This window comes from Macrobrachium rosenbergii, chromosome 54 (assembly GCF_040412425.1).
Source record: "Macrobrachium rosenbergii isolate ZJJX-2024 chromosome 54, ASM4041242v1, whole genome shotgun sequence".
In the NCBI taxonomy this organism is placed as follows: Eukaryota; Metazoa; Arthropoda; class Malacostraca; order Decapoda; family Palaemonidae; genus Macrobrachium; species Macrobrachium rosenbergii.
In genome coordinates this window covers 770,169-796,590 of record NC_089794.1, presented here as the reverse complement: position 1 = coordinate 796,590, position 26,422 = coordinate 770,169, and the positions used below count along the sequence as shown (strand labels likewise).

General features: G+C 42.6%; 1 protein-coding gene across 1 annotated transcript in view; it reads left to right on the top strand.

Annotated features, from left to right (window-relative positions):
* LOC136835091 (transmembrane channel-like protein 5) overlaps positions 1 to 26,422 on the top strand; it is a 617,814-nt gene that overhangs the window by 106,227 nt on the left and 485,165 nt on the right. The window contains exon 3 of the mRNA XM_067098270.1: positions 21,834 to 22,007. Within this exon, the coding sequence (XP_066954371.1) occupies positions 21,834 to 22,007 (174 nt within the window). The remainder of the gene's footprint in view (positions 1 to 21,833; positions 22,008 to 26,422) is intronic.

Here is a 26,422-nt window from a genome sequence, read left to right as displayed (position 1 = left end):
AAGTAACCTACCAGGTAATTACATAGCTATAGTTTCTAACTTACATGGCAGCCTTTTAAAAATCACAGTAGCACTTCTATTGTTTTCGTGTAGGGAACCAGCTCCGCCCACTATCAGGGAACAGTGGGAACAGCAAAGCAGGAGAGCTCAGTTTGTTTCTGCTGGCTCTTGACTAAAAATTGGGGGTTTCCTGCAACTTTTTCATTGAGTTTTTGAGTAGCCATCAAGCTTTTATAGATTTCAGTCAACATTCTAGCTTTTTTGCATTAGATTATGTCTGATTCAAGTTCATCTAGTTTTTGCAACAGTAGCAAGGGTTGCAAAACCAGACTTACTAAATCATCTTATGATTTGTATACTATTTGCTGTAAGTGTAGAGGACAGGTATATACTAAGGAGAATACTTGTGTTGAGTGTAAGGGTTGGGATGAAGAAAAGTGGAAGGTTCTTAAATCTCATCTTGACAGCTTGAAAGGTCAGAACATAGTCCTGCTATTGCCTCTTCCCCTATTCCTGCTTTTTATCCTGTTCCCAGCCGTCTTATTATTAATCCACCTGCTCCCGTGCCTGGCTCTCATGCTTCCGACCCCGATGCCATCGCCAGTCCTAAATCCAGGTTCAACAAGAAAATTAACCTGGTAGTACATACAGTATCACAGTTAGGGGGGGTCCCTGAAGGTCGTAATGGACAAAGTATTTCAAGATAGAGTGACTACTGAGAGTTGTGCAAGTGGAGGATGTGGTTACTTGCCCTGCCGGTCCTAGATGAAGGCCCCGTCCTGCTCCCCTAAACATGGGCGAAGACATACCACAAGTCCAAGGGAGGCTGGTGGGGTTTACCCACGGATAATTGCTCCCTCAGTCGAGCCCATTGCATGCACCTAGGTTTCAAGAGATGGCCACTGGAAAGTTGTCGTCCAGTTCTGAGGATTCCAGCACTGATAGGAGGCGCCGCAAGCACTTTCTTGATTCATCTTGACCACTGAAGAGGCATGCCGCTTTTTTTCTGCTGCCTGTTAAGCCGTATAAGGAGGTGACTCGCAGCCCACAGCCTTCTTGCGACAGTGCTGTGGCTCCCTCTGTTTCTGCCTTGGCCTGACTTCCTCCTTCCGCATGGGATAGTCCGGAGACATTCTCTCCTGAATGTCCAGCTGTTGAGAGCCCTTACTTGGCTTCCAAGCACCCAATGGACCCTCTCGGACGCCCGTCGCCTGCCTTGCCCAGAGTGCCTGGCACCAGCTCCCGAGCACCTGACCCAATACTCCAGCACCTGTCTACAGCCCCTGAGCACCAAGCACCCACTTTGGACCAAGATGAGCTTTCATTGGGACCCATCAGGCAGCAGTTAGCTGAAATTATGAGCTTGCTTAAGAAAGCTCGTGCCTCATCCAACTGTTTGTGATTTGTCTCTGAAGAAGAGGAGTTTGACCAAGAGTCCAAAACCCTACCCCTCCTTCAGCCTATGTAGCTCTTCTTTGTTATCTGTTGACGAGCTTTCCTTCCCTTTTTTTGCTCCAGCTGCCCCAGTCTTGCCTGCTTTGACCTTCCTGATGAGGAGCCCCCAGGTGACAGCTATAGGCTCCCCAAGATGGTTCTTTCCTCGTTGTCTAAGAAGGTGCTCAAGGAGACTGGAGATTGGCTTTCTGCCAAGAGGGAGCAAGGTAAGGCTTCCTTCGCCCTTTCTCCCTCGTAATTAGTCCATAGGAGATATCTTTCCTACCCCACGGGGGAAGCTCTTTCTTTGGGAATCGCTGCCTCCTCCCAAGGGGACTTCTCCAGCCTCATCGACTCTTCCTGTCACTCGGCCTTCACATCAGCAAAAATAATGTTTTTGTCATCAGAACTTAACCGCCATGTCAAGGACCTCTTCAAGGTGTTTTAGGTCTTCAGTTTCCTGGACTGGACGGTTGGAACGCATGCCAAGAAAATTGAGACTGCAAGGACTTGGAGGAAAACTTGCTTTGGACTGGCTAGGAGTTCTGTCATGTGCAGACAAGTCCAGCAGGGATGGCTCTTCTGAACTTCCGGCTCTTTTTTCTTTGTGGGTTCTGAAGAAGAGAGAACTTTGGTGCTCCTTTACCACTAAGGGAGTCACACAGACCCAGAAGTTGGCTCTCTTATTTTCGCCTCTGGATCCTCTTCACCTCTCCCTCAGGCCATAGTGAGGGAAATTGCTTCAGACTTCCAGAAGAAGTCCACTCAGGATCTTCTAGCACAGTCTTCTAAATGCCGTAAAGATTTGTCGGTGTTCGTTCCTAAGATGGTCTCTCCTCTCCAGAAGCATCCCTGTCGTGAAAGTAAGCTCAAGTCTCAACCCAGATCCCACTCCAATGTCCAGTTCTCAGCCAGAGCTATTAAGGGGAGCTCTTCCAAGTCTTTTCCTGAGGAATAAAGAAGCCGTTCATGCTCCAGTGGGAGCCAGACTTCTCCATTTTTGGGAGAAATGGAGTGTCAGAGGGGCAGAATAGTGGATTGTCAAGGTTCTGAAGGAGGGCTACAACATCCCCTTCATGGAGAGCCCCTTTTAGTCACTTCTCCCAACGTGTTGACAGCCTACTCAAGAGGCTTGGAAAAGCATTCGGCCCCTTTGGAGGAAGTATCCTTCTTCCTTCTAAAGAGAGAGTCATAGAAGAAGTCAAGGACATCAGCACAGAGGGCTTCTACAACCATATGTTCATAGTCCCCAAATCATCAGGGGGTTCGAGACCAGTCCTCGACATAAGTGCCCTCAATCTATTCATAAGGAAGACAAAGTTCAAGGTGGAGAAGAACCAGTTAATCCTGTTATCCATTCACCAGGGTGATTGGACGATAACATTGGTTATGCAGGATGCATACTTCCATATCCCCATCCATTCGGACTCCAGGAAATATCTCGGGTTCGTCTTCCAGGGCAAAGTCTTCCAGTTTCGGCTTTGGCCTCTCTACAGCACGTCAGGTGTTCACTCAAGTCCTCGCTCCTCTTGCAAACCCCCACGATGTGGGACCACCTTGTCATGGTGATGGGGCTCTTGAACCCCAGGAATGTTCCCGGGTTTGAGTCCAAGAGCCCCATATGTCTCATTACTGTATACAGGCAGTCCCTGGTTTACGACGGGGGTTCCGTTCTTACGCCGCGTCATAAGCCGAAAAGCGTCGTAAACCGAAAAATCGTCGAAAATTGTCAAAAATCCTAAGAAAACCTTACTTTTAATGGTCTGGGTGTATTGAAAACAATGTAAACTGCATTTTTATTGAGTTTTTCATAAAAAAAAACTCCAAATCTTGATTATTCTGCTGTTTTGGAGCCATATTTCTTCCGTTTGATTGGCATACGACGCGTTGTAACCCTGGAACATGCGTCGTAAACTGGGAAATAATTTCTGATGAATATATCTGAAAAGCGTCGTAACCTTGAAACGTTGTAAGCCGGACCCATCTTAAACCGGGGACTGCCTGTATGTTTGTTTGGATTAATTTTTGTAGAATTTTCCACTTTTGCTAAAATTTATTAGATCTGTTAAATAGGAAGAGATATCATAGCTCGGCTTGGGTTTATATCCGAAGCTAAATAGTGGGAACTGTTGTAGGATCATCAGCTACCAATAATGTTCGGACCTGAGAGATATCAGATTGATACTTCAAGGGCGGAACTATTCTTTAGGGCTGGGCCATGGATTCCAAGGGGGGTCTGGCTCTGGGAGTAGGACTCATGGCATTCTATCCAGTTTGCCCATAATACGATTTGGGTGGGGATGATTGTATTCTAGTAATACTCTCAGTCCTAACAAGCAGCTTTGGTTTACACTTGGGCCACTTTAATCGTATTGTGCCATCCCCTATGGGGAAGGGTAGGGGGTGGACATTTGTGAGTCGGCTCTCACTGGTGCCAGTATTGTAAGAATAAACTCCATGAAAGGCTAATGATATCTTTTTAAAGTTTTCAGGTTTATTATTTTTTTTTCCATTATTCGATCTTTTTGAATAGTAAGAATAGAGTCAGGTACCCCTGGGCCCTCTGATGATACTTTTTTTGGCACAGATGACGACCTCTGCACCCACCATAGAGATTGAAAATTCTGCAAATGCTGGTGACCCATACGAGAAAAAGGATATCCCTGTAAAAAACGGACCTGGCACTGTTACAATGGAACCATTATCCTTTGAGCCAGATGGTTGTATGTCTGTGTTCCGGCCAAAAGAAGGAACAAAAAATAGTTCAAACTTTTCAACTGTGGGCCCTTTGGAGCCTAAAGAATAAATAGACAAAAATATAGACCTGACTCAACCTTGGTTCACTTTGATTCCCTCTTTGGAGAATCAAACTGGTCAAGGTTGTTGAATTTAAACCTGACCAAGATATATCCCTATTAAAATTGGAAAATTACTTGTTGAACCGATGCCCATCACAAGAGATGAGCATAAGAAATTAAAAATAGGGAATGGTTGGTTGGAGCAACAACCAGAATCCAGTCAGAAAATTATCAAAACATTAAAAATATAAAGAAGATAACTATAAGTGTTACACGGCATGATATCATGAATAGTGTACAAAGAACAGTAATATTGCCACATCCAGAAGAAGAAATACAAAACAAATCAATGTTATTAGAATCATTACAGAAAAGATCCAAGAACGTTGAAGACTGCGATATACTGTATATGAGGTCCCAAGCAGAAAAGACAAAAGTAAATCAATCAAAATATCACAGTTTTTGAAAGTAAATTGTATTTTTCCTAACTATACAAACCTAAGGTCCTTTACATTAGGAATTACTTATGGTGAAGCTGGACACGGTCATTAAACTCTTGAATAAGGTTGTTAGGCAGTAACTACCGTCAGATAGGCAGGAATACCCACCTGCCCGGATGTCAACATTCCAGTTTGCCTTTTGGTCCAGGTTCAGATTGGGGGGTTGCTTGAGGCGGGCATAAAATGTAATGTAAAGGACCTCAGGTTTGTATAGTTAGAAAAAATACAATTTACTTTCAAAAATTGTGATTTGTTCTGACACAGTATACAAATCATTGATTCTTTACATTAGGAAGACATACTGGTTGGAGGGAGGAATCTGAGTGAGTCTCTTGAACTGACTGGAGTTCTGCACACCTGGGCTACTCCTGGTCGAAAGAGCGAGGAGGAGTACCATCCTCTGACACATTGATCGGAGTGTAGGAACTGCAAGATCAGATGTCAGATACTGGACCGTTTCGCACGAGTGAGGAAATGTAACTCATACAAAATAGGCCGGAGGAATCTTAGAGTCGGAGGCAGTAAGGAAAAGCTGAGATAGGGTTTCCCTTATCCAGACTCTCCTTCCTCCCCTTGCTAGAGGAAGGAGTGGAATTGCTTCTGTGATTCTAGAAGTGAAATAGAACGCTAGATCCAGCAAGTACTGGTTCGAGTCCTATTCTCATCCCGAAGGAGGAGAAGTAGGAGAACTGGGAAGGAGGAGGAAGAGAGCCTGGTATCCTTCTCATTTCCAGAACCAACACCTTATGCGAGATGCTACTAGTCCTCTTGAAGGAGCTGGGTAAGAAACCACAACTTGTTGAGCAGCCACCACAGGGCCAAGGTAAAAAAGGTTCGAAGGGCCTGTGGCCAAGACCACAGGACTACAAGAGTGTGGTCTGTGAAACTGACAGAAACTTCCGGAATGCGCAGGATGAACCAAGCCATTGACTTCGTGAGCTTTCGAGTGGAAAGTACCGGTATTGTTGTCGCCAGCTGCCAAGTACCTCCTTTGATCACTTCATGAAGCCAGGAGAAATGTGTGTCCTTAGACACTTCTTCCATGGTTAGGAATGTCGAGCCATTTTGGAAAGTACCACAGCTCCCCAATAGGACAAAGTAACAACTGATCTGGATCATCGATACAAAGTCTAAGGAGGAGGGGAACAAGAAGGACCCAACAACAGCTGCCAATGGATTCGGAGTCCACTTACAACATCTGAGAAGGAGTCGAGGTGTTGATCCCCTTCACCTGTTCTTCCATCCTCTATGCCAAGGCCAGAGCGAGATGAGAGATGGTCTTAAGAGGGCACATCCCTATCCCGCGACTCTTGTAAGGGAGCATGCAGATCACGGGACAGGAACCCTAACTCGGCCGAACATCTTAGAAATTCTTTTGTCTCGTTGTCGTAATATTTGCACCGCTTTATATTAGTCGTTACATAAAGTTTTATATATGAAAATGTGCGCAATTTCATGTACAATATAACAAAAAATAATTCATGGTTGTAGCTTTTATCAGTTTTGAAATATTTCCATATAAATCACGATAAATAGAAAAAATTCGACTTTCGGTCAACTTAACTCGACCGAAATGGTCGAAAACTGCAATTGTAAGCTAAAACACTTACAGTCTAGTAATATTCAATCAATTAGCTTCATTTTTCAACAAACGGGAAGTCTCTAGCACAATATTTCGATTTATGGTGAATTTTTGAAAAAAACATTTTTACGTCCCGGCGTTATTTAATTCATGCATCATTTTGTGATAATATTTTCTCTGTGTTGCTTTGATCGTTTTAAAATTTGTTATATACCAAAATCATCGCAATTTAGTGTACAATACAACTAAAAAAATTAACTCATTAGCTTTAACCGTTTTTGCTTACAGCACGATTTGTATACAATTATATACGAGTTTTTTTTTTTCGCTGTCATATATTCCAATCTTTATATATGATAATGATATTTTTTTTCATTTCTCATGGTTGCATACTAAACTTCAGGCAATGACAAAAAAATGAACCAAAAATGAACTCTTAATCTTAAAAACTAAGCGTGCTGTGATTTTAAAAAACTTTTTTCCGCTTCGGCGCTAACTCACCGAACGCCACCGGCATACGGGAGACGTTTTTGTAAATAAGGCTTCGGCGTTAAAGGGTTAATCTCTGCTGGTTCCTTCAGTCTCCCTCCTTAGTAAACAGTTGTTACTTTCAGCACATCCTTTTTGGAGATTATAGACAAGAAACTGTCGGTGTCTATAGCCATGGAACTAAGAAGACAGAGATAGGTTTTTTTTTCCATCTTGTTTTAGACATCCTTCGGACTATGCTACCTGCTTTACTAGGTCTTCCTTTCCAAGTACAGGAAGTATCCTTTCACCAGCTATGGCCTTGATCCTGTTCTGCAAAGGGAAGGAAGTTTATCTCCTCTTCTTATAGCAAGACTCCTAAGTCTGATGAAGATTAGCTCCTTGAGCCCTCAGGTACCGGGAGGGTGGGGGGGGCACGGTTGGCAGGAGCAGGTTAGGCCTCTTCGCTCAAGTGTCGAAACAATTCGTCGTAGACACATGGGTAGCAAAAGTTCTTTTGGAAGGCTATTGCATTCCTTTCAGGCTTTGCTTCCTCTATCAGCCAACCTGTAGCATTTTGGGCTTTCAGAGGCAACTTAGAGAAGAGAAGGGTCTTGAGTCAGGAAGTCTTTTCACTTTTAGAGAAGGCAGTAATATAAAAAAATACCAGGTACATTGCCAGGTTTTACACAGGCTTTTCCTGGTTCCAAAGGCAACGGGAGGTTGGAGGCCTGTCTTAGACGTATCCAAGCTCTGCCTCTATGTCCATCTGTCCCCCCTTTTTTCCTTGGATTCAGCCTCCACGATCTTAGCCGCCTTGGAGAAAGGGGCATTGATGTTTACAGTGGACATGAAAGGTGCGTACTTTCATGTTCCTATTCACCAGCGTTCAGGGAGTTCCTACACTTTGTCTTTGGGCGAAAGACTTACCAATTTCGAGCCCTTTGTTTCGAACTGAATTCCACACCTCCAGTTTTCACCAGGGTCTTATCCCCTTTGCAGATGGCTTCACTCACTAGGAGTGGAGATACTTTTGTACGGGCAGTCCCTGATTATTGGCAGGGGTTCTGTTCTGATGACATGACGATAACCGAAAATTGCTGATTTTTTATTATCGGTGTCAATATGCGATTATTGGCACCGATAAGCAGAAATTGGTGCATATCTGCGCTGAAAATCACCTATTTTTGTCGCTAGACAAGCACTGAAAAACTGGATCGCCGATAACCGGGGACTGCCTGTACAGTACTTGGATTGATTATCATTGTGAAGTCCAGGGAGGTTTGCCAGAGGGCAAGAGAGCTAGTTCTGGGTGTAGCAAAAAGCCCTAGGGTTACTTATTGACGCAGCAAAGTCTTCTCTGGAACTATCTTGAAGAGTGACTTACCTGGGCATGGTGATAGATTCTGTTCTTTTTAGGTTTTTTCCGACAAGTGCTCAAGTAGTCAGTCTCTTATCAATTGTAAGCGACTTTCCCTCCTCAGAAGCATGCCAGCCAAATGCTAGCTATCTCTGTTAGGTCACTTGTCTCCCTTGGCAAGTTAGTCCCCAGGTGCTCAACTATGGCTGAGACCATTTCAGTTGCACTTGACGATGCAATGGCACAGAAAGTCACACCCAATCCATAAGTTAGTGCCTTGGAACTGAGTTCTGTTTCCTTACCTTTGTGGGTGGATGTCCACAGAACTTCTGCTTGCAGGGAAGTCTCTTAGAGTCCTGGAGCCCAGTCCTCTCACTGTATTCAGACACCTCAGACGAGGGCTGGGGAATAGTTATGGAGAATCAGGTAGCTTTCAGAGCATTGTCGCCGGTCAAAAGGAATCTGCACATTGACTGCAAGGATTTGTGGGCTGTCCAGAAGGGGCTGCAGAGCTGGAACATGCAGTGACCAACAAAGAACTGTAGCTTATCTTCTTGGACAATGCATCGTCTATGGTGTATCTAAGTAGCAAAGGGGCATGAAGTCAGGACCTTAGTTGCCAGCCATCACCATAGATTTACTCCTCTGGAAGGAGGAGAGAAACATTGTCCTAATGCCCCAGTTTGTACCTGGTCAATTGTAAGTTATGGCAGACATGCTAGGTCGTCCGGGACAGGTAGGCCTACATTCCCATGAATGGATGTTAGTCCCAACAGTGTGCGAAGGAGTTTGGAGGAAGTTTGGCAACCTCCCATCAATCTCTTCACAATGAAGAATAATCATCTATTGTATGCCTCACCACTTCTGAACCCTCTAGCCTGGGCAGTAATTGATATGGCTTTAGACTGGAAAGACCTATTCATATATGCATTCCCTCTGTTTCCACTGCTGAAGGAAGTGCTCAAGAATTGAGGGAATCTTGGAACACTGGAACCACATGATTCAATCCACACCTTGGTGGCTTAGGAGGCATTGGCTCACAGACCTTCTAGAATGTAAATAGAAGTTCCCAGACAGTTACCATTTTGGACAAATCTACTTTGACAGTTAGGGACAGGGAGGCTGCACGGAAATATCAGCATGCTTCGTCTAACCACTTGGAACTGCCAACAAGCTCCTCAGAGCTAGAGGTTTTTCCACGTCATCTAGGGACTTTATCCTTGCTGCAAGGAGAAAGTCCACCAATACATTATATCAGAAACAGGGAGTTTTATAGTTCATGGTGCAAGTCCAAGGGCATTTCATGTCTTTGCACCAGCATTGACAGTGTAATCAGTTCTTGCACTTCTTAAAATATGCTGAAGGTTTGCCTGTTGCCTCCATCAAACTGGCTTCTGCTTAAAGGCATGCTGGATTGGAATTTTCGAGGATGTTTGTCCTAGGTGAAGCTTTGGCTCAGGTTCTTAACCCTCTGGTGATCCGATGACGCAAACCCCATCAATAAATTTTTTGCCGTAATTGCTCCGATGATGCGATTTCCACGTCATCCATGAGGTATTTTTGGGGGAAATTCACAAAAAAAAAAAAAAAAAGTCATCCGAAGAAAACGAGGACTGCGCCATTGCGTGGGCAGATCTTGGACCTACAAGAAAACAGGAAACCGATAGGTATCGCGCATGCGCCACAGTCCTCCCCCAACTAAAGTACTGCACCTCCTAGTTTGACCGCGCTCAGCATGTCTTTTTAGCACTCACGTTTTTTGCTGTCGTCATTTATCTGCGTTTGTGAAGTGCTTTCGCTTTTGCCATTGTTATAAAAGTGTTTGCAAGTGATTGTTGAGTATTTTGAATATTATTTCAAGTGTTTTTCAATAAGATAAATAGTGAAGAATTTACTTTTTTACATATATTTCTGTCTTTCAACAACATTTCTGTCTTTCAGCTTCAATTGCTCAATTTTTCTGGGAACACTATTGCTCTTACGTGGGCTATATATAGAAAATTTATTCAGCTTTCCATTGCAATTTTCACTTTTTTCTTAGCGTTATTAATTACCGAGTAATTACAAAAAATGTAAGCGTAAATATGAGCACTCGAGAACCCAGTTGAGCCGCGCTGTTCAGCCTAGGGTTTATGAGTACATGAATAATTTTTTGTATGCCTGTTTGTGCATCTGTAAATAACTTTAATGTGCATGTATTATATATCATTCGAACAGCCATTCTTTGTTCTTTATCGTGCTGAATGGCAAAAGGTAAAAATATCAACGTTTCTAAATAAAAATCTTAGTGAACAATTGACTTTACATAAAAAAACAAAACTTACATCTTTGAGCTTCAATTGCTCAATTATTTACTGGTAACACCTATTGATTTTAGGTGACATATATATGAGATTTATTCAGCTTCCCATCACAGTTTTAACTTTTTTCTAGCATTATTTATTACCGAGTAATTACAAAAAATGTTAGCGTATATATATACAGTGAACCCCCCGTATTTGCGGGGGATGCGTCCCACACCCCCCCGCGAATAGGTCAAATCCGCGAATGCTTAAAAACCCTCTAAAAACACTTAGAACTGCCCATTTTGATAGCTTAAACCAAGAAAAACCCTGTAAAAATGCTTATACCTGAGTATTTTAATAGTTTTATCACAAAAAGTGCATTTATTCATGAAAATTGTATGAAAATACAGTAATTAGTGAATATTTCTCAGTGAAAAATACCGCAAATGGGCGAATTTTCCACGAATGATGGCTAGATATGTTCCACAGAGAAACCCGCGAATGCGTGAGTCCGCGAACCATGAGAACGCGAATACGGGGGGTTTACTGTATACACATTGAACGCCGTAGTTCGGCCGGAATTTATGCGTGTAGATAATTTCTGTTTGTGCATCTGTAAATAACTTCAATGTGCATGTATTATATATCATTCGAACGGCCATTCTTTGTACTTTATCGTGATGAACAGCAAAATGTAAACATATCAACATTTATATATGATAATCGTTGCCGTATTTTTTCTTAGAAAAAGAAAAAAGATTGTCCATAATCTAACGACAATTTCTTAGTTTTATTCTTACAATACACATATCTTTATTTTGTGAGTTTTATAGGAAATTTATTCAGCTTTCTAATGCCACCTTTATTTTTTTTCTATCTTTATTCCTTACTTAGATACAATATGAAACATCAGCTTAAGTAGGTTGGAAAATCTGGTAATTGCACTCCGTAAAAAATTTGCATCTTTTAATTGGTAACAGCTAATTAGCAAACACATTTATAGCAAAATGATTGCCTTCATGTGAAATTGCAAACATTTCCACACAATTTACATATAAAATAAACTCCTCAAACCTAATTATTATATTTTTCATGACTATTTAAAAAAAATATCTACGATTTTCCTTAAAAATTTCACGTTCATCACGTCTTCTTTATTATTTCTAAGCCTGGCAAAGACTTTCTGATTGCTTTAGGAAAAAATTCAATCATTTGCCAACATCATAAAACAGACCAGAAGCCTATATCAGTTATAGTTTGGATGTATCGATTTTTACAAAAAAACTTCCGCACGAGCCCCACTTTTCCCTCCACGGCATAAGTCGCATACCGGGTAGCACTATAGGAACCCCCGTAAGCGCGAGAGGGTTAAAAGAAAAAAAACTTTATGGAACCTGGATGTGGTCTTATGACACCTTAGAGATCCTCATTTCAAGGCCCCTGAGAGAGGCTTCTCTCAAGGCTCTTTCTTTGAAACCCTGTTTCTTGTGGCCTTGGCTTTGGACAAAAGAATAAGTGATATACAAGCAATCTCATCATTAGTTGGGTCTTCACATACTGGAAGAGAATTATCCTTTTGAATTCCTTGCGTACCAAAAAAAAACAATGTTAAGGCTAAAGCCCTTCCTAGAGTTATCTCAATTCCTTCCCTAGAAACTCTACAGTAACTCCTGAGGAGGGAGAGCTGTTTTTATGCCCTGTTGGGGCTCTGAAGTATTTTACATCCCATCCTTAACCTTTAAGGAACCAATGTAGAACCTATTTTGGTTGGTCAGGTAGCTTGAGGTTCCTTTGTCTAAGAATACCATGGCTTTCTTGATTGTCCTTAATTCTGGAGTCACATCATGCAGTCTCTCCAGAGGTTTGTCCCCTTTTGAAGGTGAAACCACACGATGTCAGAGCAATGGCCACATCTATTAGTTTTCACCAACACCTCCATCTTGACCATCTAGTTTTGATAGCACAGGGGAGGTGCAGTTCTGTATTTGCTTCTAACTACTTGAGGGATGTAGAGATCCAGTTTGCAGACAGCCGTACACCAGTACCTCTGGTTTTGGTTTCAGCAGGGGAGATTATCTCTTAGTCTTCCCTCTTTGTTACAAACAAGTGAAGGTTCTCTTTCTATCGATCTCCTTCCTGGGTAAAGGGGAACCGTATGTGTTTGAGTTTATACATGGTATTTTTTATATAAGTAACTTACCAAATAATTACATAGCTATGGTTTCTACTTTACACGGCAGCTCAAAATTCGAAATTCGCAGTAGCGGTCATTTGTTTTGAGCGTAGGTATGTTGCCCCGCCCACTTTCGGGGAAGAATAGGTACAACTTAGCTGAGGAGCTCAATTCGTTTCTGCCGGTTAATGACTGAACACCAGTTATTAGAAGTTCTCGTTTTCGTTTTCACCGAATGTTCGGAGATGGCTTTGGTGAAGTACTCTTTTTGTTGGTAGCGCAGCTATTAGCTTAGCTAGTTTTATGGATAATTCAATTGGGACTTATTCATTTGGAATTCTTGACCATTATGTCTGACTCTAGTTTATCCAGCATTAGGTACTGCAGCAAAGGCTGCAAAACTAGACTCACATCGGTAAAATACGACCAACATACAATTTGTTGTACTTGTAGGGAACAAATTTGTTCTCCTGAATTGACTTGTGACGAATGTAAAGACTGGGATCAGGGTAAATGGAAAACTTTACGGTCTCATTTAGACAAATTGAAAAGGGACCGAATTAGGAAAGCCGCAGCTAGGGCCGAAGCAAAGGCTTCTGCTAGTATGGGCCATTCTTCAAGGGAAGATATTGATGTTTTACCTATCCCTTCAATGCCTGTGACAGCCTTTTCTCCCATTTCTAGCCCTCCAGCTTTTCCCGTCGCTCCTATACCTAATTCTTATTCTGCTGAACCCAATGCCATTGCCAGCTTAGAAGCACGGGTAGACCAGAAATTTAATTTTCTTGTAAATACGGTGTCCCAAATTGGGAATTCTGTGAAGGTCCTAATGAACAAATTTAATAGTGTTGTGCCAAGTGATGTGTCAGTGGAGGGGGCGGCTGTTCGTCCCACCGATGCTCCTAGACCAAGATCCCTGCTAAACTCCCCTTGCAAACATGGGAGGGAGCAGACTGACAGTCCAAGGGAGGTCGGTGGGGTTTGCCCACAAGCAGTCGTCGCCTCATCCGAACCCGTTGTCCACCGATCCCAGGCCGCGGATGAATACCGTTGGAAAGGTATTAGAATAGATACCCACACTCTTTCTTCAAGTGGATCAGACTCGCCCACATCTAAGAGACACAGTGACCGTTTCTCTCATGTGTCTAGACCACTGAAAAGGCTAGGCGCTTCTATGGACTCCGATTCTCCCCACCTCGCAAGCGAGCAGTTGAGAGAGATCATAGCCCTCTCCCGTCTTGTAGTTTCTGGGTTTCACCGACAAGAGATTCTCGCTCTCTTTCCCTCGCAAGAAAGCGCCCAGGCAATGTACATAAACGTCAGTTCACAGATTGTTCAGGATGCGACCTTTCACCTTCAGAGCACCCAAAGTTCAAGCGCCCAATGTCCGAGCGCCCAAGATCCGAGTGCCCATCATCGTATGAGCGCCCACCTTGGTCTGAGCGCTCATCACCTGAGCGCACTGCTCCCGCCTTACCTGTTTGGGAACACCCAATTCCAAGACAGAAGAGCTCGTGTTGGACCACTCGGAGCGGGAACGGCAGTCTTCAGAGCGCCCATCATTGGCGGACCAAGCGTCCACGGACAGGGCAGTTGCTTCAAAGGAGTCTCTGTCTGCTTCAACAGTGGGTGGGCGCATATCATCCGTGCGCCCAGTTGGGGGTGGCGCATCTTCAATCAACCCTTCTTCTAATGTCGTCATGACCTCACATCAAGAATTTCCTTCAGCCCCTATAGACCCTTCTTTGGCACCACTTCAACTCCGGCTTGACAAAGTGTTGAGCCTTCCTGAGAAACCAACTCCAGCGGCACAGGACACCGCACAGGACTCTGTAGAACCTCCAGGATCTCCCGTTTTGTCTGCCGAAGAACCTGTAGAAGAGGAACAGCCCACCTTTACTCAGGTTTTTCCTGGTCTGCTACCCGTCGTCCTTCTCCCCAGTCGTTCCTTTATCACCGGGTTCAGCCTACCTCGGCATGCATCAACCTCCAGATACCACCAAACTTCCGCGTCTGGTGTTGTCTTCGTCTTCGAAGAAAGCTTTTGGCCGTATGGATGCCTGGCTTGCAGAGAAGAGGAAAGTTCGGGAAGGCGGTTTTCTGTTCACCTCCTTCGCGCTTAGTAAGACAGAAGTATCTGTCTTATGCAATGGGAGAAACTCTGTCCTTGGGAGTTGCTGCCCCCTCTCAAGGAGACTTCTCTAGTATAATTGATGCTTCTCGTCGTTCGGCCTTCGCTTCAGCCAGAATCCTTTTTACATCCTCAGAATTGGACCACCTTCTCAAAGATATTTTTAAAGTCTTTGAGATTTTTAGTTTCCTAGACTGGACTATAGGAGCCTTGGCTAAGAAAAAAGAAGACTGTCACTACAAGAAAACTTTGCATCGGACTGGCTGGGTGTCTTGGGGTGCGCAGATAGAGCTGTAAGAGATGGAGCAGTAGAGCTAGCTACCATCTACACAACGGGAGTACTCAAGAAGCGAGATTTGTGGTGCTTGTTTGCAGCTAAAGGTGTCACTCCATCAGAATGTTCCTTGCTTCTGTTTGCTCCTTTAGTCAAAGATAGTCTATTTCCGCAAGACATCATAGATCGGATTTCCGTCGATCTTCAGAAGAAATCACCCCAAGACCTCATCACCCAATCCACCAGGAGAACGAATTTTCCTGCAAGAACAACATCAACTGCATCTACTAGGACGTCGTTACCCCTGCAGCAACATCCCTTTCGAGGAGGTAGAGGCCGTCTCCAGTCCCGACCGAGAACCAACCTTCGAACCTCCAAACCATCTAGGAAACCATTCATCAAGTCCAATATTAGAAAATGAGACTTCTGTCCTCTGTGTCCCAGTGGGAGCAAGACTGTCACATTTCTGGCCAGCATGGGAGAAGAGAAATGTGGAACCGTGGGTGCTGAAGGTTTTAAGAGAAGGTTATGCAATCCCCTTCGAGAAAAAATCTCCATTAGTAACCTCTCCCATCAACTTGGCAGCCTACTCAGTAGACTCAGAGAGGTTTTCAGCCCTATCTCGAGAAGTTTCAGCTCTTCTGGAAAAGAGAGCAGTGGCAATAGTAGGAAATGTAAACTGAAGGGGATTTTACAGTCGTCTCTTCGTGGTTCCCAAATCATCGGGAGGATGGAGACCTGTCCTGGATGTCAGTGCCCTGAACTGCTTCGTTCAAACAACGAAATTCAGAATGGAGACGAATCAGTCAGTTTTGTCGGCCATCCGTCAGGGAGACTGGATGGTCACGATCGACATGCAAGATGCGTACTTCCATATTCCAATTCATCCGGACTCCAGGAAGTATCTAAGATTCGTGTTCGAGGACAGAGTCTTCCAGTTTCGGGCACTCTGCCTCGGACTATCCACGGCCCCTCAAGTTTTCACCCAGGTACTCGCGCCCCTTATGAAGTGGCTTCATCTTTTGGGGATAAACATTTCTCTGTACCTGGATGACTGGCTCCTACGCTCCCCCTCGAATTATCAATGCACGGAGGACTTACGGAAAACGCTTCGTCTCGCCCAAGAATTAGGACTTTTGATAAATTTCTAGAAGTCGCAATTAGTCCCCACTCAGTCGATTCTCTATTTAGGGATGGTGATAGACTCTCAGAGTTTTCTGGCTTTTCCATCCCAACAAAGAATTCTTTCTTGCCGAAGGAAAGTCCAGGACTTCATGACTTGCAACTCCTGCTCAGCCAACGCATGGATGAGTCTTCTCGGAACTCTCTCATCCATCGAGAAGTTCGTTCCATTGGGCAGGCTGCATTCAAGAGCACTTCAATTCTACCTCAAAGCCAATTGGAACAGGAAGTCGTTCCCGGACTTGTTCAGTTTCAGCATCACTCCCCAGATAAAAGAGGACCTCAGATGGTGGTTAGCAAAAGACAGATTTTCGGCAGGAAGGTCTCTAGCTCCAACGAACCCCGACCTAACGTTATTCTCCGATGCTTCGGATCTGGGTTGGGGAGCCCTTCTCAACAACATGGAAGTATCAGGAACTTGGTCTCCTTCCGAGAGAAACCTCCACATCAACATGAAGGAACTAAAAGCAATTCATCTTGCACTTCTACATTTTGCAATGCTAACCTACCACAAAACAGTAGCGGTTCATTTGGACAGCATGACCGCCCTAGCGTATATCAAGAACCAAGGAGGGACCCATTCTTTTACACTCAACAAAGTGACGAAGGAACTTCTTCTTTGGGCAAGGAGCAACGAAACTCAATTAGTGACTCGCTTCATTCATGGCAAAATGAACATCCTGGCGGACGAATTGAGTTGAGGAAAACAGGTCCTACCGACGGAATGGACACTCAGTCCACAGGTATGCACCGACCTGTGGAAGCTGTGGGGAAAGCCGTTGATAGACCTGTTCGCGACGTCGAGGAACAATCGTCTTCCGTTGTATTGCTCCCCAGCCCCGGACCCACAAGCATGGGCAACAGATGCAGGACTGGTCGAACCTCGACCTTTACGCCTTCCCTCCCTTCAGCATGGTGAGGGAAGTGTTGAGGAAGTTCAGTTCACACATTGTGTCAGTGACACTAGTCGCTCCCTTTTGGCCACACAAAGAGTGGTTCCCCGATCTTTTGAGCCTTTTGACAGACTGCCCAAGGCTGCTTCCTCAGAGGAGAAATCTTCTCAGACAGCCACACTTCCTCCGACACCATCAAGGATTATCCACTCTCGCTCTGACAGGCTTCAGACTGTCAGGGAACTTTTCAGAGCGAAAGGATTTTCAAGAAAGGCTGCAGAGGCTATTGCTAAGTGCAGACAACAATCTTCCTCTGCAGTTTACCAATCCAAGTGGGCAGTTTTTAGGAAGTGGTGCCAAGAACAAGGAATTTCCTCTTCGCAAACTTATGTAACTCAAATCACAGATTTTCTTTTATACCTCAGAACATCGAAAGGATTCTCAGCATCGACCATCAAGGGTTGCAGAGCGATGTTGAGTTCAGTATTTAAACTTAGAGGATTAGACCTGTCTTCCAACCAAGACATCAGTGATTTAATCAAACATTTCAACGCCAGTAAGCAAGCTAAACCCTCAGGAGTTGCTTGGAACTTGGACGTGGTCTTCAACTGGCTTTCAGGCCCACTGTTTGAACCGCTGGAGTCGTCGTCTCTTTGTAATCTTACGAAGAAGACATTATTCTTGGTGGCGCTCGCTACATCCAAAAGAGCCAGCGAACTTCATGCCATTGACAAAAGGATAGACTTCTCACAAGGCATTGCAGTATACTCGTTAATTTTAGAGTTTTTGGCCAAAAATGAGGATCCGGCTAACCCTTGGCCTCGCTCCTTTTCTATCAAGAGCCTCTCAGAAGTACTAGGCCCAGACGATCAAGAGAATGTCCTCTGCCCAGTAAGAGCTCTAAGAGTATACCTCGAGAGAACCAAAAACCTTAGAGGATCGGCCCCTAATCTTTGGTGTTCCGTTAAAAACCCCAGCCGTCCTTTGTCCAAGAATGCGCTATCATTCTTTTTAAGATCCGTGATTTCTGAAGCACATTCAGGAGTTCAAGACGAATTACTTCCCTTGTGCAAAGTAAAGGCTCATGAAATAAGAGCTGTGGCAACATCTTTGGCTTTTAAACGTAACCTGTCTCTCTCTTCGATTTTACAAACAACTTTTTGGAGGTGCAAGTCAGTGTTTGCCATGTTTTATGTACGGGACATTGAGACAGAGTACGAAAAATGCAGTACTTTAGGTCCGTTCTTCGCAGCTGGCATGGTATTGGGGAATGAAGGATAGGAGGAACGCCTTCCCTTTTCCTCTATCCACTCTCCTTGAATAAGGGCAGTCATACTTCTTGGGAAGTTTGGTGTACACTGAATCATGAGTGTCATCAATTGGTTTTTATGGTTTTGGCTAAAATGTCATATGGTGTAGGTTACTTTTATTTGGTCTTTGTTATTCTGTTGTACTGCGCCCAGGGCAAGGGCAATCCACATATCATTATGTGACCCATTGGATTTATTAGCTTTGGCAACCTACGATTGACCTCCTACGTTGCAAAGCACCCACTCATAGAGGTGATTCTTGGCTCTACCGCCACACTGCTACAGGTCGAGAGGAGCCACGACCAGAGGCAGTACCTGTCTGCTGTTGTTCCCTCACCAGGTAGGGTTACAACAAGCATTCCAAGATGCTAGCTAATTTTCTATTCCAAATTACCCCCCATATCAAGTAGTTTTTTTGGGTAGTATATGTCCATTCATCCCACCTCCATTCAATGTGGGATTCAGCTATGTAATTATTTGGTAAGTTACTTATATAAAAATGACATTTTTATAATAAAGTTTTATATATACTTACCAAATAATTACATGATTGGAGCCTGCCCTCCTCCCCTCTCATGGACATAGAGCATAAACGAATTGAGCTCCTTAGCTAAGTTGTACCTATTCTTCCCTGAAAGTGGGCGGGGCAACATACCTACACTCAAAAGAAAAGAGCGCCACCGTGAATTTCGAATTTTGAGCTGCCGCGTAAAGTAGAAACTATAGCTATGTAATTATTTGGTAAGTATATATAAAACTTTATTTTATTATAAAAATGTCATTTTACTCCACTTTATTTATTTAGATCAATTTGTATACTGTAATTGTCCTGGCCTTGTTTGGTCTCGGATGAGGGCAAATAAGGTCTAATTTTTATTTGTTTGTTTTGGAATAAATTATGTTATTGTATGTTGCAGAGCCATTGCTCCTCGGAGAAAGCTACCCTGAACTGATTAAGTAACACTCTTCCAAAATTGGGCTTATTGTTTTTGGGTGTCAGGTGCCATAGTAACTCCATTAGATAGGTGGTAACTCTTGAGGAATCATGATTTAGTTTTGGTTTTAGCTCCCACATCAGCTCTGCAGGCCTGAGGCACAGGGGCCAATAAATTGCCATTCTGCATTGCACATCATCAACCAATGGCCACATCTGGGGTTCATGTTCCACTCCTAAGATAGTGGACCTCCCCTGATGATGATCCTCATCTGACAAGTACAGTACTTGCCATGGGATCATATTCATCAGGGAAGCAGCTATGAGGATATTTAAAATGATATCTGATAGCTTGGTTATAGGGAATCTCTTGCCTGCCTCCAGCACTCAATGTTGGAGTCAGCTAATAATGATAAAGGGTAAGTTTCACCTCAAAAATAATGATTTTTATAATAAATAAATTTTTCAGGTACTTACCCTCTATCACCAAAAACCCTCCCTCCTCCCCTCTTAAGAGATTAAGGGGATCGGCCGCCTAAAAAAACCCAATAATCTTTAAAAAATTCGATTTGCTGAAAAAAATTCTATGGCTTCGTATAGGGTTCAAGAATGTGTCCACGAAATATTATGCTAAAATTTGCCATATTTCTCTAGTTATGGCCTAAAATGTAACAATAACTATATACCCATAAAACACCAGTAGCGCAAATGATTTAGTCTGGTATAGTTTTTGCGATATATATTACGAAAACTTCCTTTGAAATGAAATGTATAATGTCAATAATATCCTACTCGGCACCTTTTTAGTTATTCCTAGCCATGACAACGCACACGTCATACCATGACGCCCGATTGTGGCCGAGAATTGCCTATAAACTTCCAAGCTAGAAGGACACGTTTTTCATGCTCGCTAGCCTTGACTGAACTCTGTATTTTCTGGCGGTGTTTTTGTTTTTTCACCGTGCCTAAAAGGTCCAAGAGTTCACTTCATGCTTCTAGAATGCGGAAAAGCCAAGTGGAAAAGTCCAGGCGAGAAGTAGAAGAAAGAGTTCAAGAAATTAGTGCCATAGAGGGGAATGGAGCGACGAGAGAGAGAGAGCTGTCGCCCATCAAACGGCGCAGGCAGCGATCTCTGCTGACCAGAGACCAACCACATCCACCCCTAAACGCCTTTTTATTTGTTCGTCACTACCAAAGGGCAAAGATATTTTAGAAAAAGAAAGCAGTAGCTCGGAGGCTGATATTATAGACGATCCTGAAAATAAAATGATCATAATAAGTGAAGCAAGACTTGATGAATTACTTGAATCACGAATCCCTAATTGTGAATGTAAAGTAATTCCCAGGATCCATTTGGCAAGGGATGGATTTGAGACACTAATAAAAAGTGTAGGCAACTATGATACCCTAGAGTAATACCTTGCAGCAAGATCAGACAGGGGACCAGGAACCTAAAATTTATAAGAATGTGTCTTAGGCACATAAATAATCAATTAATATTCTTATTTATAATCATTTTGCATTAATTAATACCCAAAAATAAAAATTAAAACCATAGAATTAATTGTAGCACAGTCTTTGAAGTCCCTTTTACTTTTTTTATGTAACTAAAACTTTGAAGGCCCGTTTCTCAAAACATAAGTTTTTCGCCTTTAAAATGCATCTCCTCCCTTAGTATTGACCAATCTAAATGAAATTTTAAATATAACATGGGGACACATGGTAGATTAAAACAAAGCCGGGGATTTTTAATATTTTGAGTTTCTGATTTTGGCAATTTTTTTCTGTAATTTTTCCGGGAAAATTTCATTAAAAAAATTCATCTCTCGAAAAATAATTGAAAATCAAAAATCCCCAGCTGTGTATCGAAGGTCCATATGTGTTTTATACGTGGTTCAAATCTCCTCCTTAAAACCAAAAAGCAAAGGAGGAGATGCATTTTGAAAACGGCCATTTTTGGCCGAAAAAATGCTCTGGCGTCACAAAACCTAAGGTCACTGAACAAAAATTTTTTCCCCAGAAGTTCCACACAATATCCTTTAACAAACCCCCTATATATCAACAACCTGTCATTAAAAAAGTCGGAAACCGGCCGATCCCCTTAAGAGTAAAATGAACAACTATAACAATCTCTGTATGATCCTCCACCCTACAAAGGGTGGGGGAATAAGTATTGGGAGCGTTCATTAATGATTGTTTCAATTTTAACACTTGTCAGACCTGTGCCAAGTAGCCACAGATAAAGCTAATGATAGAGGGTAAGTACCTAAAAAACTGGTTTTATCATAAAAATCATTATTTTATTATGAAAGTATTTTTAGTGGTATATCTTTATCATTATATCAACATAAGGTTATGTAATATTTACAAGAGCTGTGCTACTATATATATAATTGGCTATGTGCACTTTAGCTCTGCCAACTACACAGAAAAATGTATAGATTTTTATTTTGTCATCTGTAAATATGTTTTTCATGTTTAAAGAGGTTACTGGACTGAACTATTTCAGTTGGACAAGAACAGGAGAATACCTCTAGTGAGGATGAACATAGGCAAGTTAACTTACGGAGGGCTTGCACAGATGTCCACATGTCACCAAGAAATACAGATGTTGCAGCCAAATGTCATTCCTATAGTGGGAGAGAGCACCGATTGAAAAACACCCTACCATCACGTTCTGGAGGCAAGTACTGTAATCGTTAAACTATCTCATTGTTGTTAAGAATAGACAATATTATTTGTTCATACACAATATACACACCTTTCGGTCTTTATGATAGGAATTACCTTCAGTGCAGCTGGAGACTGACCATTTAACTTTAAGCAGGTGTTGGAGTATGTAGTTAACTATCGACTATGGGTGGGAGCCCACCCACCAGTCGGTATACACTGCACTTTACTTTTGCCCGCGGGGAGAGACAGAGAGACGTGCCCCTCTTCCTTCTGTGCTTGCCGTTCAACTGATTCGTTTGGTTTTGTGATATACTGTATATTAGTTTGTTGCTCTTTTGCTTATATCTGGAAAATAACATCTTTTGTGATATAATGCATATTAGTGTGTTGCTCTTTTGCTTATACTGGAAAATAACATGTTTTGTGATATAATGCAATTCCATCCCCCCTATTTTACCAGTGTGTTGCATATTCAGTATTCTGATATTAATTGTTCATTCTGTCATAGTGTAACACTGTAACTTTATTAGCCTTCAGACTGGTAAACTGGTTTTTTCATATAAGTAACTTACCAAGTAATTACATAGCTATAGTTTCCATTTATCATGGCAGCTTAAGTTTTGAAATTCATGGTAGCGCTTCTACTGGTTTAGTGTAGGTAACTAGCCCCGCCCACTTTCGGGGAAGAATAGGGACAACACAGCTGAAGAGCTCAATTCATTTCTGCTGGTCAGTGACTGAACTTCAGTTGTGTAAGCAGCTTGATTTTGTATTTTCACCAGATGGATGTGTTTGATCGCCATTTTGGTGAAGTATTCCCTCTGTTGGTAGCCTTCGCGCTAATTATAGTTAGATTAGGAGTTTTTGATTTAGACTTTTCCCCTGATTAAGACATTTTTTGGACTATGCATGACTCTATTTCTGCTAGTATCCAGTTTTGCAGCCTTTCAATTCACAAGATTTGTAGTAGTTGTAGAGAACAAATTTGTTCAGTTGATCTGACATGTGATGAGTGCAGGGACTGGGATCAGGGGAAATGGAAGACTTTGAAGGCATACCTTGACAAACTAGAGAGAGACAGAAAGAGGGAGGTGGCCGCTAGATATTTTATTCCACCTACTCCATTACCTGGCTTCCATGCTTCCAACCCCAGTGCCATCGCCAGCCTCAAAGCCAGAATAGACCAGAAATTCGGTCTACTAGTGAATACCATGGCCCAATTAGGGGCTTCCATTAAGGTCCTTATGGACAAGATGAGTGCCAGTGATATAGGTGCAAGTGCAGCATCAGTGGAGGAGGTGACTACTTGTCCCACCGATGCTCCTAGCTCCTAGACAAAGGTCACTGTCAGACTCCCCTAAACCTGGGAGGAGGCATACTGGAAGTCCCAAGGGAGGTCGGTGGGGTTTGCCCACAGATGGTTGCCCCCTCGATCGAGCCTGTTGTCCGTAAGTCCCAGGCCTCAGCAGACAGCCATTAGAAGGGTGTCCATCTTGTTACTCATTAGGGTCAAACGAGCGACAACACATAATGACTTCAGTCAATTACAGAAAATTTGAAAATTATAAATTACCAGATTCGTTTAGAGAATTCAAGACCTTTTCTCTACTTAAAGAATGCACTGCGTTGTGTTATAAAGATTTCCATAAAAGGACATACCATATTATATTATGTTTTACCCATAAATTATTACTTACTAGTTTTATATGGTGTTATTGACGCAATTGCCGGGTTTGGATTACAATAGGCATGGGTAAACCACGATACCACTAATATATATTCAATTTACTCAGTCATGGAATCCCACGCGTAGATATGCATATCCCAAGCGACGTATCCCGATCAAGGCAAATCAAATATATGATACTTATCCAAACTTCAGCTGATTCATCCATCTACTTCATTAAACGCTGGGAAGGAACGACATGTTTAATCCAATCGAAGCGAAATTCTGTTCACTTAAATATTACTAAATCCTCCAGCTACCTAACCACACATTACAAAGTTGAGGAACGAACTGAGTGCGGTCCGCGTGTCCACCTCTCACTATGAAAATAATTTGTTCGCTCTCTCACCCATACCCACGACTTTGGCCTCGTCCGCTCACGACAAGAGTCAACAACAAAACGAACTAAGCCACCAAAACAACACGAACCGAACGAAACTATCAAACAATTTACATCGCATTGTTAACCAATTATACAGACTATTCGCAAGACAATATTCTTTGGAAAAACCGTTTATTACAACTAAATATAAATTAAACATTCATTTGTACACAAACCTGCACATCTCCACTTGACACCACGCGATATAAAAGAACACTTTCCATATACAACATAAACAGATATTCAATAACAATTGATTTTCCATGTCGTTATTGTGGCAACTACATATTCGCCATACGAAAAGTTATAATACACTATTTACAACAGTCCCTTTTGAATCAAATCCTTTTCTAGTTTCTGCAGCCACCGAGCAGCCCTCCTGGATGGTCGGGTACTCACTCCAGGAATTTTGGCAGGATCAGAGTCTCAACTTCTTGCCACAACTCTAACGGATACAATTTCACAATAGACGCATGATCTGGCCATGGGAGGTTTTGAGGTAGCTACTCTAACTACATTGTCAGACCCCACATGCACCTGAATCACCTGACCCAATCCATTTGTTTCTGGCCCTTCATCATGTACAAGGACGACATCTCCTATTTTGGGCCAAGAATTATGGTGGACTCCAATTGACGATGAGTTTCTCTTAAAGAAACCAAATATTCATGTTCTATCTTTCCATAATTGATCACACAATTTGGATATATAAAGGAATCTCTTCTCGACAATTTCAGTTTTACTATACAATGGATCTTCAAATACCTCCTCCCAATTAATTGTTTTTGGAAAGGATCTTAATTTTCTACCAAGATCAGATGATTAGGTGTTAAAATCTCCTTCTGATCAAGGTCCCCTAATGTGTAGCTTAGTGGCCTGTCATTTATGATAGATTCCAATTCCACCAAAATGCAGGATAATTCCTCATAACTGAGAAGAGCTCGACCGACCACCTTCTTCATACAGGTCTTCAATAGTCCGATCAGTCTCTTCCAGATTGCATCAAACCAAGGTGCTCTTGCTGGTATAAATTTCCACTTACACTGATGTTCTCCAGATGTTTTTGAAAAAGGCTATCTGCCATTGTTTTCAGATATTCAGATGCTGCTACGAAGTAGTGGCGTTGTCACTTAACATTAGTGAAGGAAAGCCTTACGGCCTGCTAAACTTCCGAAGGCCATGAGGAATGAGTCAGCGGACTGATTTCTGACTACTTCAGATGTATACCCCGGTGATCGGGCATGTGAATAGTATGACATACACCTTTTCCGAATTTGCTTCTCTTTTATCCATAACGCCGTGTAATCCACCTCGTAATACTAAAAGGTTGTTTCGCTTGTACCCGGAATTCCGCAATGGGGGTATTATATTAGTTCTATTTGGTTTTCTTGAACTTTCTTACAGATCACACAATGATGTAACACGCTCTGACCAGTTGTCGAGCTGTGAATCCAGAACTCCTGTCTTACACTAGCTACAGTAGCTTCACCCCCATGTGTGCTTGCATCACATGATGTCGTTTCTTTATTATTAACTTACTCAGAATACAACCCTTTGGCAGTAAGGTAGGAAATTTGACTCTTCAGGCAGTGTCACAGTTCCAACCTGCCTCTACATCTCATTACATTATTATCCAAAACAAATTCAACTGGGAAGTTAATGTCAATTTTTAGTTTGTTACCTCCTCTTCAGGGCTTTATATTCTTCTGGAAAGTACTTCTCTGTGAGAACAATTGTTTTAACCTTTGCTTCTTGTAACTCTTTCCAGAGTCAAACCACCAGTTTTTCTGTCATTGGTTGATCTAGTTTGCAACGTTGACTACAATGTCCTGTCTACCCTGGGTATATGTGTACTCCCACCCATGACCTATCGGGACTGGCAGAGGTGATTTTAACCAAGGGGGTCCTCTCCCCACTCACTAGGAGTTTTTGTTGTCTGACTTCAGCCCCTATTCCCTGTGGTCAACCAATCACTGATTTTCTGGGGATGAGGGGTACATAAGAGCAGGGGATTGAATTCCCGGAATCAAAGAGTTAATCTCAATTACTCTGTTTTCACAAACACAGGTGAGAACATTACTGGATACAATCCAGCTAAGGGCGACTTTACTGTCTGACCAGACATATAATTGTTTAAACTCCTTTTCATCAAAGGAGTCAATAATAAATTTGGCTATTCTTGCTCCTAGCAACAATGCCATTAATTCCAATTTCGGAATTGTTAATTCCTTAATGGGCGCCACTCTACCCTTTGCCATAATTATATTAGAGTTTTCACCATTTGCTCTATAGGCCACACAACCATATGAAGTTTTGC